We start from the raw sequence: 14,929 nt of genomic DNA, 5'->3' as shown, positions 1-14,929 counted from the left end.
AGCTTTCCACAAATAGTGACTGGATAGCTTGAGTAAACTAATTCAATGTGTGGGGAAAGGATCAAGATGTACGACTCACAAGCATTTACTTGAAAAGTACGTCTTCAACGGAAAACTGTTTTTGGATCATTCATACCTTTACCTGGTACCAAAATGAACATCAATGAAAGAGAGACAATGATTGAAATCTATGACTGAAACACTATATTGTGGTATTTCTTACATTTCTTACATTTATTTAAAGCTCAAAAAATGTGTCCCTAAATTAGGAAAAAAAACCTCAGTCATTCAATTGGCACAACAGAGCAGATGCTTTGGATATCCAATAGTCGCTTGGTTTGTTTGATGGAAGCATTACAGTCACAACAAAATTAGTTGAGTGTCCTAGAAAAAGAGAAAAGTGAAGAATGGAAATAAATCAATTTTGACGTGTACTTCAGGCATTACATGTGAGGAACTTGTATGAAGTATGCACCTGTGGTGGAAAGAGTTCCTGCCCTAGCAGAGGTCTTGTACAGTGGCGCATGGTAAAGGTCAAGCTCGGGCTCGTAGTTCTGTTGTGGCTCAAAGTGCACCACTGGAAGAATGCCATTCATCACTCGAGGTAACGAATCCTCAATCACCATGTTGTCATCATCCCAGCGACTCGCATCCATGAACATGCCATGTACAAGCACACCGTTCTCAGGCGTTGGCAACTGCATCCACAAATAAGAAACTTTGGTAATTGTGTTGTATTTAGTACTCATCCAATAATGCATTCATAAAATTGTGTAGTGGCAAAACCAGGAGCCTCCAAATAACTGCTCTTTTTTTTTAGTCAAATCGCTATACAAGGAAGCATTTGCATTGGTATTTAATTTTGCTCTGCTCAGATTTTCCACATATTGCAGATATGTCCAGAATGTATCATCCACCATGAACTGGGATTTACGTAAATGTATGTGCTTACTTAACAGGGTGATTCTGGAACGCATCTCCCGCGAAAAACGAGGGATCGCTGTATACTTGAGTGAAAGTAGGAAACTATTGAAGCTCTGAGTGGTGAGTAATCTTTTTTTTTCCAATCAGCATGGCCAGTGAATAAAATATATTGAAATACCCTACCCATAAAATGAAATAAAATACACTAACAATTCAATAAAATATGAATGTGAAGTCAAAAATTGCAGAACAATATCATTTATTGTAACTGAAATTCTAACCACTCACTTTTTCATACTTTTAGTTCCAATACTTAAGTAAATGTCATATAATTGAATACTTTTAATCAACATCATATGTTATTGAATATGCTAATAAATTGTAATGTAGTGTAAAAAATGGCTCACTTTAACGAAAGTTATTTTCTCTCAAATACTTTTAATCAAGTATTTCATTCGGATATTTTATAGAAGCATGATTTTTACATTCCCCAAAAACAAATACAGTAATCTTTGGACTATAAACTGCATCCGAATATAAAACGCACCAGCTAAAATTAGCGGAAAATATAGTTTTGTCCATATATAAGGCACTTTACTATAAACCGCAGAGAATATGCACAAATTATACAATATCATAAAAATCATAATAAAGCCGCACGACTATAAGGCGCAGGTTTCAAAGCTTGTGCAAAAGTAGCGTTTTATAATCTGGAAAATATGGTAATTTAAAATGTACCTCCAAATCCATGGGGAGTTCAGAGTTGCTGTTCAGATTGCGTAGAGCCTCGGCCACAGCGGTCTGGTCCCTGTACGCAGGTACCACGTTGAAGCGGAAGTTCAGCTCATCGATGGGCAAATTGTACTGTCGGGCGTGATTCTGCAGGACTGCTACATGTCAACAGTTAGGAGAGAACATTCGTGTTAGCTTGAAAAGTGTCTTTCCATTAAACACTCTTTTGTTGGCCTTAGAATACTCTTCAGTCTTTATGAATACTTTTTAAACTGTATTTATTTTTTACAAACGCAACACTTATAGCATCAATAACCATACCACAACGAATATATTCTGTCAGTTTTGAGATTTGCCTTACTATCATGGACATGGTATATTAAAGCATTTAAAGGAAATGTTTTTAGTGTAGCAGTGGCATACCAGTTAGAAAGCCCTGAGGGAAGAAGAATCCAGATATCCAAAAAGATTTGGGGTGGCCCCGTGTGATCCAAGTCTAAGAGGAGTTAAAAATAGATAAATTAACTTGTTTTCAAATTACTCATGTAATGTTCTCAATATGAACCAGTACATGCATTTCAGCCATCTGCCTGCATATGAAAGAAACCGAGAGTGGTTTAATTGGCACAGAGTATGTGTAAAATGTAGTCTCGAGTTATTTTACAAAATGATCTTCTTCCTTGGATCTTCCAATTAAATTTTTGTGTAAAAAGAAAGCGACGTTTTCAAATGTGAGACTTTTCTCATCAAATAAATGTGTGTTTATATATATATATATATATATATATATATATATATATATATATATATATATATATATATATATATATATATATATATACATATATATACACAAACACACACACACACACACACACGCACACACGCACACGCACGCACACACACACACACACACGCACACACACACACACACACACACACACACACACACACACACACACACACAGCGTGTCCCCAGCCTACCGCCCTAAAACAGCTGGGATAGGCTCCAGCATGCCCGCGATCGTTGTGAGAATAAGCGGTTTGGAAAATTGATATTTTTTCTCTCCCAAAAAAGAGACAGGAACACATTAGTCCTGAAGTATCTGATCTGGGAAGTGGAGGTTTGCGGATTCAAGACTGCTTGGGGACGAAGACGACAAGTGTTTGGCTGCTGTGATTACAGCACTGTTCAATCCAATTCAATTTTGTTAAAATGACCACTGCCACATAATGCAGTGTTCATAGGTGTTGAGAATGTGTGTGTATAATGCTTGTAACAAAACCCAAGCGTTAGAATATACTCTCTTGGAATCAAGACATAAAAAAACCTCAACAAAGTAGATCCTGAGGTACAGGTCTTTGACCCAGGAAGCCAAGCCTTTTAGAGATGGGTAGGATGCATTGGACCAGTGGGCAGGAACATTGTTGTTAACAAAGCTCGTGTAGATCCGGTCCATCTCCTCGGACATCACCACTAAACCTCCAATGGCCTTCTGCAAAGTTACGAGAGACACCTGGAAACACAAAAAAATGTCAAAAAAAGTATTTGATCAGATTTACATTACATGTATCGGTAATTCATTTCCTTAATTCCTAAAACTTTTCCAAATTCCTTCATCAATTAAAGCATATCCCTCCAATTTATGAACGGCTGCTCCATAAGCAAAAATAGAGATGCAAATCAAATAAAGTTAATTACATTTCGGGTAATTAATTTGCCACTTTCAAACGATTCCTGAAAAAAAATCATTCTCATCATCACCCTGAGTAAGCGGACCAATTTGGTGAATCTGTCGGCCTCCTGGCCCAACACAGTAGTTAGGGAGTTGACACGACCGTTATTGTCTCTGTCGAAAAGAGACTCAAGCGCCTCGTCCATGTCAAGGCGCTCTTGAAAAACACACAAAAACATATCAGACATGTATTGTGTTCGTGGAAACACAACTTTGCATTAATAAGGCATCTTAAAGCCTTTTCTAACCATTACAGAAAAATACTAATTGGCAAATGTGTCTTTGTACCAGGTAGCTTAGCAAGTATAGCGTCAGCAAGCTCGCACACAATCTCGTCATTGCTTTTGGCTCCGAGTTGGGCTGAAGAGCGAGGATTAACATCCAGAATGGTGTTGATCAGAATCATGGTTTCTCGGCGCTGTGGAGACAAACACATTTACAGTACAGGGAGGAGGTAATTGAGCAAAAGTTGTTAATAGTTTATCTTTTAATTTAACGTACATTTCAATTACAGATTGAAAATTCTGTTTTGAATGTGCTCATTTGTTCTTAATTTTTGATTTTCAAATTAGTATGACTGTTTATTTGAAATACCATTAAACACAACAGGTATACTAAATTAACTATTGGATATGTACAACAAAAATGTTAATGGTTAGTTAAGTGGCCATGACATAACTTCACAATGACTGGGACAATTGCTACTTGTGTCCTTTGTTTTATAGCTGAAAGCTCCATACCTGGAAGGCCAGGTTAGCATTTTCATGCATGCCAAAGACCTCAGGGTCGTCAATGATGGGAAGATTCTCAATGTACTCTATATATAAATCCATTGAGTCCAATGCAGGGGGATAGTAGATACCTAATGAGCAGGAGAAATTATTAACGTAGCATACAGTTGTGTTTAAAATAGTTCAACATGACTCTGAAAAAAATCAATCCCCGTTTTGGTATAAATTGTACTGCTTTATGGCAAAATCATTCAACAGTAGGTTCATTATCAACAGACCATCATACCGCATCATCATCAGGAATACGTGTTATCGTGCAAGAAGTTAGTTAACGCCATGGAAGCTGTGGTTGGATAAACTGCTATCCAATATTAATTTTTCGTTGTGATCTGTAGTGTAATTTAAAACAATCAATATATTTTCTCAAAGTTAGATTTTGAATATAATGTGCATCTTTTATGATGCATTGAAATAAAAAGCACTATAAGGATTTTGAGTTTTACTCACATTTTTAAACACACTGATGTTATTTCAGACACAACTAAATAATGTATGTGCACACGATTTTACTAAGTGTGAACCGTCACAGGCCAAATGGATATTTAAGAAGTACCTGATGCAGAGTAGGCGTAGCACGGGCCCAGAGTTTTAGGAGAAAAGAATCCTTTTAGGACTGTCCTGAGGCAGCGTTGGTCCCAGACATCTGTCACTCTGCCTCCATATGTAATCTCACCTGGGGATACACACTCACATTTGACCAGTTTGCTTCTTCAAGCAAGAGAAGGCTCAGTATGGATCATGAGAAGGATCATGCTGGATTATTTTGAAATGATTCCTTTGGTGCATGTAGAATATTAGCATATTTATGATATCATCCAATCTCTGTGCCACTTATTCTAACGGGGATGGGAACTATACCCTGGACTGGTCGCCAGGCAATAATGTGCAGAGACAGACATTAACATTCATGTCACTGAGTGGGACCTCAGCCAATGCTGTGCAGTGAGTGAACAACATCAGTGACTTATTTAATTAATATAAAACATTAATTATAATTGCCTTGATATAGTTTCATTAATTAAGGTCATATACTGACTGGTGGTTCAGGTGGACATGTGAAAATAAATCCAACAATGATCACATTGCAGCAATCAAGTTGGATATTTCAGAGTCAAACCTTTGAAACACTACTTGTGAAGCAGTCATATATTAGGGTTCACCTACTCGTGATGTATGTGAGAGCATCCCAGGGAATAGTGGTACTTTGGCAGTAGAGGTTCAGGTTGAGCAGAGCACACTCCCTGTCACTGTCACTGAACTCATAAGGAATGTTCCAACCAAGAGGACCAAACTTTTTGCGCTCCTTAAGTGCATATGAACGAGGTCAACGGCATACAACAGAGAGCAAATTACGAAAATACATCCTCATTGCTGTTTTTGAACCTGAATGACTGCATGGAAAAAGCAGATTCCAAAGACCATCTTCTTCCAGTCCAGCCCCAGCAAGTGGTCTTCAAAGAAATCGTTAGAAATCTCGGTAAAGGCCCGACGAATGTTGGCCCGCAGACCTTTAGGAGGTTCATTTGTCACCTTGAAGAATAAAACACAAGCAAACAGTATCAATAATTACATAATAAATATTTGTTTCCTAATAATTATTTGTTTTGTCTCATCATTACAATGCAACCATAAAGAAAGAGACAATATGCAGTAGGAATAAGTGGCAACTATTAACACTCTTAAATCAAAATGGGATTAAGTTATTGTATTCCACTTTAATTTTCTCTCTAATACACTTAATATTCAAGTGATGTTTACCTTGACAGAGTTTTGTAGCACTGTAACCGGAAACACTTTGGTAGGCATGGAACTGAGAAACAAACGGAAGTTCTCATGGATTGACGTGTCTGTGTAGTAAAAGAATGCCTCACTCAACATACACCACAAGAAAAATAAAATAAGTGTGGCAAGAGTTCTGATATTTTATCCCATGGCTAAGAGAAGTAAAAGGAAAGAGGGTGAATGTTACATACATGGCCAAATGGTATAAGAGAGCAAGGTAAAATAATATAAGTTGAAGAGGGTGTGTGTGTGATAGTGTGTTACACAAACCGGGCTCAGCAAAGGTCTTAATGATCTCCTCCATAGCGAGCATCCAAGAGACTGCTAAATGACAGTTTTGCAGGAAAACCCAGCCTCCATCTTCTAATGCTGTTTTAATCATTTTCTCTGCTATTGGCCCCTGTCCTTGACCCAATGAAATGGACTCAACCCTGATAGTTAGAGAAAAAATATTACTTTAATACATGGTTGTATATACTATATATTATTTCAAAATAATCTTTATTGTATCACATCCTAAAAACCCTGTAAAGTAATTGGTGTGACTGGTTTTACATGCAGAGAATATTGTTGGTGGCCCTCTATTAATGACAGAAAGCCCTCCACAGTTGGCACAGAAATAAATAATTTGACTTAATAATAAATGAAAATGCAATTAAAATTTAACATTTATTTTGAATTGTGGTTCAACAGAATTATTTAAAAAACAAACTCTTGAAATACGCCTGAACAAAAATGATGGTACCCCTGGAAAACATTAAAAGACTAAAAGCTATGTTCAACCGAGGTGTGTCTTCAAACATGTAACCCGCCAGTCGGCCAATTAAAAGGGTAGTAAGTAGTAAATGTGCCGTTTAGTGACATGGCAAGAGAAGTTACAAGACTGTGCCACACTCAACATGGACCAGAAGTGAAGGAGTTGTCTCAGGAGATGAGAAAGAAAATAATAAATAAGCATGAAGACAAAGGCTATTAGGCCATCTCCAAGTAGCTTGATGTTTTTCTTACACAGCATTTTCTACATGGACATTAATGTTTGCATTTAAGTGAAATGCAGCAGACAAATGTATGACATTGTTACTCGTGAGAGTCACATGGAAGATCTAATTACACCACCTTTGTACATGATATTACCTTTCAAGACAACCCCTCTCTTTTGCAAAACGCTGGAAGGCACCCATAGGGTCTGATCCGGTGCTGAGGATGAAAACCAGTGGCGTAGATGGGGACATGTCATTATAAAGATTAGCCAAATCAATTGGAGGGTTTTCCACAAACTGCTTTCCCAAGCTGACAATTACAAATTCTGTCGCTGCAAAAACAACCTGGACAAGGAAGAACGATACAAATTACACAATATTCAATCTTGATATTGGTTTGGTAGCTGAGCCTCAAATTATCAACTGGATAAGGATGAAAGCTCGTGTGGATGAAACTCAAGATACTGCAGTCCATTCAGTGGTTGACAAATAAAACTTAATTGTGTGCAACAACAGAAATTGACTGAGAAGAACAAAACAGCTTTCAGATAAGCCTTGTCTTGTTCTTGTAATCAACAGTTTTTATTGTTGCTAAGGATGGTACATTTTGAGGATCATTAAGACCACACATACAGAATACGGTTTACATTTCTCATGGCTGTTTTGAAAGTCTCATAGTAGTGGAAGATAAAAAGTAGGTACTTTGAAAAGCTGATTGTGTCATTTGAAGGGCTGAAACGTCTCTCCAGTGACACTAGACATGAATTACACTGTACGATACTGTCACGATTATTACGAATGGGCGAGTACCAATACCAACCTGATTTCAACGTATTGGTACTCGCGACAGCCCTCTTGAGGCCATTTTACGATGAGGAACTATAAATTATAAATGAATGAGATATTAATTTAATTTAATTTGAAGTAAATTTGTGATATTTTGATCACACATTGTGATATATACTTAATTCTTTGTTACTGTTTTTGGGGGCACATTTTATGTATCAAAAGTCCAAGTGATATTGGTATTTGGTATCAGCATCCGTGACAATTGAGAACTCAAACTAGTAACGGTTGTAAAGAAAGTGATGTCAAATTTCCTTAATAATTATATACTGATGATTCTAACCTACCTTCTCTTCCATGAAGCTCTTGATAAGAACTAACTTCTGAAAAGAAGTCAGTCTTTCATTCCAGTGGCCTCGGATTCCACCTTTTTGCTTTCCCTCTTCTGATGTATCAAGAGGGGGCAACTCTGAGACATAGCCCTCCCAATTTTCTGGATTAAAAGATGTCTCAAAACTTCCTAAATATAGGTAAAAGGGACTAGTTAAGACTGAAAATCGTTTCATACGAAATAAACGTAGTACTGATCAGAGATGGGGTGCAACTTTACCGAGCTGAACATGGATGTGTGTAGCAATGATTTCTTTGGAGATGCCCTTGAAGCATGGCAGTGAATCCTCCAATTCACAACTTGTCTCCCAGTAATACTCATTTAGCCATGGGACATCTGGTTGCTCTGGATATTCCTATGAGATATGAAACCAGGGATAATTAGATTGTCTGACTATCAACATCCACATACATAAATACCACCTACCGTAATTTTCGGACTATAAGTCGCGTTTTTTTCATAGTTTGGGCGGGGGGGCAACTTATATATGTTTTTTTTTCACAAATTTTTACTTGATCATTTACACATCACTTACTTACAAGTATAGTTGACCACTTCACATGTTATTTTTAGTATAGTTGATCACTTCACATGCTTTTATATCGTTATCTTGAACATATTAAAACATAAAACATAGAGAAAAAATCAAATAAAGCAATTAACACTTTAAAGCGCCATATCCAAGTCCACTGTCTGCTGTATGCACACTTGCTCCATTTTTTCTCCTCTTATATTTATTATGTTATTTGTTTATTTATTATTTATGTAATAGTTCTCTTTAATAACTCTATATGTTATGTCAGGCCCATTCTCAGCTCTTCGTTTGTGTTTGTCACGTTAGCATACCTATCATTTAGCCTGTTGTTGCTATCGTATCGAACGATCGATGAATTTAATGAATTGGAGTGACAGATGGTTTTATAAACATATTATTTATGGAATAGTTGTCTTTAATAACTCTATATGTTACGTCAGGCCCGTTCTCAGCTCTTTGTTTGTGTTTGTCACATTAGCATACCTATCGTTTAGCCTGTTGTTGCTATCGTTTAGCCTGTTGTTGCTCGTTCATGACTGTTCTTGGTGTGGGATTTTGTGGAATAAATTGCCCCCCAAAATGTGATTTATACTCCGGAGCGACTTATATATTTTTTTTCACTTTTTGGGGCATTTTATGGCTGGTGCGACTTATACTCCGGAGCGATTACGGTATATCGCAGAAGAAGTGACGTTGACGGATGTATATAGAAGACAATGGGACACAGAAGTGAGAAACAGAAGAGGAAATACACTATTAGGATAATAATAAAGCCACCAGTCACCCCGTCTCCTCAGACCAGTTATCGTTGACTAATATGTGCATACGAATGCAATACTTCCATTCGCAGGCCACAAATGTGTCCAAACTGGTCCATCAAGTCAAGAGTACCTTTTACAAGCTACTCTGTGGTTCTACTCACAGGCTGCAAGTACGTACATGATGGGTAGATGATGGGTTTCACTAGAGACCAAATGACCATGGAAATGCACCCTTTTAAAATTCTAGGGGTGGCCACAGAAGCTTTTACTTGCAGGGGGACTTTTGATCAGATTCATGAAAGATTCTCCAACCAGCAAAATAGTTAGCACTTGTGACTGACAGCAAATCAATTTATTTGTAAATTCAAATTCCCTCTAGTGCTCCTTATTATCAGAGCAAATGCATTTGTCATGTTATCCACCAGAGAAGTCTGAGCAGTTGACAAGAGGCATATATCTACAAAATCAAAAGGCACCATGTGCTTCAACAACACAAAAAGGAGCAATGGCATGAAGGCCATATCAGAGAACACAAGGATCACATCCAGAAGGGGAGAAGGACGAGTCGAATGAGTTTGATTCCCAGTTTGACAGAGAACAAGGCCAGCTGCAGCACCTATTAACTGAAAATGCCACGCCCATTCCCACGAGGTCATATTCTGCTTGCATGATGTCAATTGCACCAAAACTACAGGACCAAATGGCATGGCAGATCAGGTGCATGATCTTAACTGAACATCAAAAAGATATAGTTTTAGACTTTTGGATGTCTGATCAGCAAATCATTTCCCTCATGAGCAGGAAAGCATCAATGTGAGTCAGTGGGTGTCAGAGGAGTGTTCCTCTGAGATTAATGCAAACATTGTCACAAGACTGTGCCAGTTACATAAACAGTGTCCAAATTTAGAAAACAAGATGGCAGTAATTTTCTACTGTTGCGCAATTAGGAGAGTGTAGTCATATTGTATTATGCGGTTGTGTGGTTCTCCAACTGCATGAATGCTTGGGAGGAACGCATCCAGCGGCTCATTAAAACAGCTGGGAAGATCATCGGCACAGAGCTCCAACACCATCTCTACCTCCCCATGCCTGCAGTGTTCTAATCTAATCTACAAACTAATCTAGCTTTAGCTCTAGGATTCCAGGAAAACTGAGTCACATTTCAGTTGATCTCTCTAAAACAGGAAATTGTATTCAGAAAATCTGAAAAGCTTTAATTTTATTTCCTTATGTGAGTATATTACATCGATTGGAATTAGGAGTGCATTTTTGATTATAAAACCCAAATATTATTCTTCCTCCTTACAGGTTTGCCTTAAGTCTGCAGCCAACAAAGCTGCCGAGGCAGAGAAGCTAAATGTAGTTTTGAGACAAATAAAAACTTAATTAAAGCATCAGCGTGGGACGATATAAAGATTTCTTGTTATTGAGAGAATTTGGAAAAAAACAAGTTTTATTTTCTTCTCTTTGTGAGAATACATGGTAACCAAATTAGATGAAAATCTTTTCTCATTAACCACCCATTAGAGAATGGACCTCTATCGCTGCACACTCCACAGAATGCCTTAATTTATTTTCCTCACTGGCCTTTTGTTCTTGTCACAGATGACACATGACACGATTCAACGTATTTATTTTACCCTAAAATTGCAGGAGGTTTTTCAACAAGCTATTTGAAGTGTAATGCTTCCAAGCTCACCTTTTCCATGCCTGCAGTCGACCTAATGAAATTCTGCCACTCCGCCTCTGAGATTTCACCACGGTGCTTCAGGATCTCAACACACAACATGAAGCTGTAGATGAGTTTGTGCTGCTCAAACAGACCCCGGGAAACATTGATGTAGGAGTTGAGTAAGATTTGGTCCAGTAGGATCTGGAGACGCTCCTCCAACACGTCACTTTTTTCAGATGTCTCAATGGTGGTGTTGAAGAGCTGCAGTTGGCCAGATAAAGAGACAAATATTATATACAATATTTATGTGGTCCTCATGATATATAAATCCCATTTTTTCCCATGGCTTTAATATACAGCAAATGCAGTCTTTCTCACTTGTTTAAAGTACTTGAGTGAGAACTGGTACATTGGGTCAATCTCAGAGAGGCTGGCAACGACAAAGAACAGGACTGAGCCTCGGGTGGCTACAGATCTGTAACCCTCCCTTGCATTATTAATCATGAGCTCGGTGGCCTCTGCCTCCTCCAGTCGTTGTTTTATAGCTGCTGATGTCACCTGAACAAGATTGAAAAACATAAAAAAAAAAAAATGGTGGATTAGAATAATAACACAGTAACATTGAAGATTTGGAGAAGCACGCAAATGCGCACATACATAGTATATGCTACATTGAAACGTGTGGCTAATTCCTCTATATCTGCAACTTCAAAATTTGGTTTTGGCATCAAAAAATGAGTTTGACAAAAGATCAAGCACCCGTTCATCCATCCATTTTCTGTGCCGCTTGTCCCCATGGGGGTCTTGTGCATGCTGGAGTCAATTTCAGATTTTATTTGGCTTTATTCAGAATTTGAAACAAACTTTTTCAGCATCGCTAGTAATAAAACAGCTAGGCAAATCAAATGAAATCAAATCAAATCCAAATGTTTTCAGTCGACAAACAAAACTAGAATATGCCTTCACTCCTTTGGGAGGGAAATTAAATTGTGGAATAGATGAAGAAATTCTAAATTGGAATTAATCTAATAAAGTGATGTCAGATTAAACACCAAAGTAGTTAATTATATGTTTTTCCTCAAACCCAGGTTTAATTTGTACCTTTGATTCTTGGAGAGTGGTAACAAGCTCCTCATTATCAAGTATATTTCCCTCAGAAGTGAAGAGAAGCTTCAGAATGCGATCTTCAATGTCTTTCAGCTGGATCCTGTCATTATTGATACGTACAACCAGATCGTTTCGCTGCTCTTCCAGGTGTGGACTTTCCAGGCATACCACATCGCTGAGAAGAGAATGGATGGAGGAGATCAAATAATTTGGCAGACTGTGATAGAATACACTGCTTTACTGTTTATTAAAACAAAATCCAGCTGCAAGCTTTATTTTTTTCGAATGTTAGTGTAATAGTGCAATACCCAAGCAGTTGGTCCTCTAAGCCAGACTTAGTCACAGTGAAGTTAATAATTGTGACTTTGATACACACCTGAAAGGTAAATGCGTACATATTAAAACAATAACTCAACAACAAAAACATTGTCAGACACATTGCTCATTGCCTTATGATGATGTATTTGTTTGGGGAAAAAAATCACCAATTGTCAGGGAAACAAAAATCAATCAAACTTGTGCAGGCTCTGTGAAAGGCAGCATGTATCACTACACAACAAATGTAATTAAAATGAATGAAACTGTGTCAAAATGTGAGACGATGTGCTGTCACTACCTCTGGTAGGTAGTGCGGATTGGCCATTTTAGTTGTCATATAGAATCGGAAATTTTTGTCATAGTCAATATCTGAGTCACCAAGTCGGATCAAAGTCCGTCCACCCGCTATAAATGTCTGCTTCAGCAAAACAGGTTCCAGAGCAGGATCCAGGGTCTCCTTTAACTGCATCCATAGAAGAAAACACAAATGTAGATACGCAAGTTGAAACATTTATGTCATTCCACTTTGGAGAGATGTATAAGCATGATCCAGAAGTATTTGGACAATGGCAGAGTTTTTGCCATTTTGAGAGTGGAGCGTATAGCCTTGGCAGTTTTTTTTCTACTTTTCTGTCAGTCAAAAAATTTTCACTCAACACCAGTGACCATGTTCCAATTAGCAGCCATATATCTGTTTTCTACCATTCTGATACAAGTGGCTCTTAATTAATGCCATTACTAAAGAAAGGTTGCCGACATCATCCACTTTAGCTGTATAATTTATTATTTATATTTTATCCAAATCTGTATACATAGTTTAGCTCACTGTTCAACTTCTTTTAAAAAGAGATGTTTATTTCAACCATTTGATTGTCCAAAATACTTTTTGACCTAACTTAGTTTGTAGTTAGTCTGCATAAATTGTAGTAAATTTGGTAAAATTTTTTTTTTGCAACAATAGTTCATGAAACAATAAAAGACAACAATTTTCAATGTAATTTTATGATCAATTTTGGATGTTTCAATCTGACATGAAAGGTGCAAAGTTCAACCTAATTTCTACCTCCTCCAGCAGAACAGGCATGCCCATACGGATGGCATTTTCTAGCTTGTGAAGAAAGTTTGGGTCAGTGAGCTTGATCACTTTTAGTCCCTGCTTGGCTTCCTTTGAGCGTATCCATCGGTTAGCCTAATGAAGAAAAAGGGACATATTTAAAAAGGTATATTTGAATATACCTTATTATTATAAGTGAGCCGTTACTATGACAGAATGTCAGAGATTTCCACGCTGTCACTGTGTCAGTGGAAATTATAGAATAATTAGTAATATAAGCTTGTGTAAACATTTAAATGGGTACATAAATCATTAATTCTGGCAGCAAGTCTACTGGAGCCGGGTGTGCAATACTATGGATTTTATATGTCTCCCTTTGGGTGACGCAAAATTAATAAAGACAAACTATTCAGTGAGTAATGCTCAAAACTGTATACTGGAGGTCAAAGACACTTATAATTCACCTGATCCTGTGGGTCAATCATGAGAGGCCAGCGGCGACCCTCATTCACCAGTATTCCATTTTCTGTGGAGACCGTGTCTCGTGGCAGACCTTCATTATTCCATTGTTGAATGACATATGGGTCACCCAGAATATTGATTAGGCTGAAACTTGAACTTATGGGTACTTTCAAGTTCTGGCACTGTAGTATCCACTCGTCAACAAGCTATGGAAAATGGCAAATGTGAAAACTTGAATATATTAATTTGGTCCAACTTTTTTATTATGCATCTCAAGGACAGTGCACGATGATGAAAATTACAGGCATCTCTCATCTTTCAAGTGGGAGAACTTGCACAATACTTTTTTGCCCCACTGTCCATACATACATTATGTGTAATGCGCAGAGTAGGATTTTTATTGTGTAAAACTGCAGCTATGGTGTTCACGGCTGCTCATATTCTAAGTTACAGCATCCTAAAAAGAAAATTAGGAGACTCTTCCTACCAGTTTTCTATAGTGAGATGTGAATGCTCCATAGTAGGCCACGCAAGCAGCGGCGATGAAGACATTGCCTACGACATCGATGATCTGTTGATCGAATGTGGCAACACTTTGCTCCCAGCGCACTTGCTCATCACCTAAAGCCGATGTTAGCTTTCCTGCTCTTGTCAACCGAGCCTGTGTCACTGCCATAGTGTTAACTTTGTGAAAACAAGAGACGGAGAAAGTTAGATAGTAAAAAAAAAAATCAGCTTAAAAGAGATACAGGTACAAAAGACATGGCAATCACCCAACTCCTGCTTTTCATTAAGGCTGCTGTCATATGATTCCTGTAGAACCCTAATCTTGTCTTCCACACTCTGGAGAAGTTGTTGCTTTTCCCTCAGGGTTGCCATTGTGATTTCCAGCTCCGAC

General features: G+C 37.8%; 1 protein-coding gene across 3 annotated transcripts in view; it reads right to left on the bottom strand.

Moving 5' to 3' along the window:
• Nucleotides 1-181: 181 nt before the first annotated feature.
• The window catches only part of dnah6 (dynein, axonemal, heavy chain 6), a 40,604-nt gene continuing 25,856 nt past the window's right edge, over nucleotides 182-14,929 (bottom strand). For all 3 annotated transcript variants that reach the window (XM_088373670.1, XM_088373671.1, XM_088373672.1), the window contains 25 exons: nucleotides 14,805-14,928; nucleotides 14,519-14,715; nucleotides 14,034-14,237; nucleotides 13,579-13,704; nucleotides 12,814-12,978; nucleotides 12,506-12,573; nucleotides 12,192-12,372; nucleotides 11,469-11,648; nucleotides 11,118-11,351; nucleotides 8,342-8,477; nucleotides 8,079-8,251; nucleotides 7,100-7,290; nucleotides 6,236-6,396; nucleotides 5,942-6,030; nucleotides 5,567-5,713; nucleotides 5,348-5,486; nucleotides 4,737-4,856; nucleotides 4,133-4,254; nucleotides 3,681-3,810; nucleotides 3,422-3,549; nucleotides 2,988-3,173; nucleotides 2,080-2,152; nucleotides 1,663-1,814; nucleotides 476-698; nucleotides 182-384 (listed from right to left, as the gene is read on the bottom strand). In XM_088373670.1, the coding sequence (XP_088229796.1) occupies nucleotides 281-384; nucleotides 476-698; nucleotides 1,663-1,814; nucleotides 2,080-2,152; nucleotides 2,988-3,173; nucleotides 3,422-3,549; nucleotides 3,681-3,810; nucleotides 4,133-4,254; nucleotides 4,737-4,856; nucleotides 5,348-5,486; nucleotides 5,567-5,713; nucleotides 5,942-6,030; nucleotides 6,236-6,396; nucleotides 7,100-7,290; nucleotides 8,079-8,251; nucleotides 8,342-8,477; nucleotides 11,118-11,351; nucleotides 11,469-11,648; nucleotides 12,192-12,372; nucleotides 12,506-12,573; nucleotides 12,814-12,978; nucleotides 13,579-13,704; nucleotides 14,034-14,237; nucleotides 14,519-14,715; nucleotides 14,805-14,928 (3,753 nt within the window). In that variant the 3' untranslated portion in view covers nucleotides 182-280. The remainder of the gene's footprint in view (nucleotides 385-475; nucleotides 699-1,662; nucleotides 1,815-2,079; nucleotides 2,153-2,987; nucleotides 3,174-3,421; nucleotides 3,550-3,680; nucleotides 3,811-4,132; nucleotides 4,255-4,736; nucleotides 4,857-5,347; nucleotides 5,487-5,566; nucleotides 5,714-5,941; nucleotides 6,031-6,235; nucleotides 6,397-7,099; nucleotides 7,291-8,078; nucleotides 8,252-8,341; nucleotides 8,478-11,117; nucleotides 11,352-11,468; nucleotides 11,649-12,191; nucleotides 12,373-12,505; nucleotides 12,574-12,813; nucleotides 12,979-13,578; nucleotides 13,705-14,033; nucleotides 14,238-14,518; nucleotides 14,716-14,804; nucleotide 14,929) is intronic.

Source organism: Syngnathus floridae, chromosome 4 (assembly GCF_059516105.1).
Source record: "Syngnathus floridae isolate MCC-2025c chromosome 4, RoL_Sflo_1.0, whole genome shotgun sequence".
Taxonomy (NCBI): domain Eukaryota; kingdom Metazoa; phylum Chordata; class Actinopteri; order Syngnathiformes; family Syngnathidae; genus Syngnathus; species Syngnathus floridae.
The sequence above is the reverse complement of the archived record's forward strand: the minus strand, read 5'-3'. Positions and strand labels throughout refer to the sequence as shown.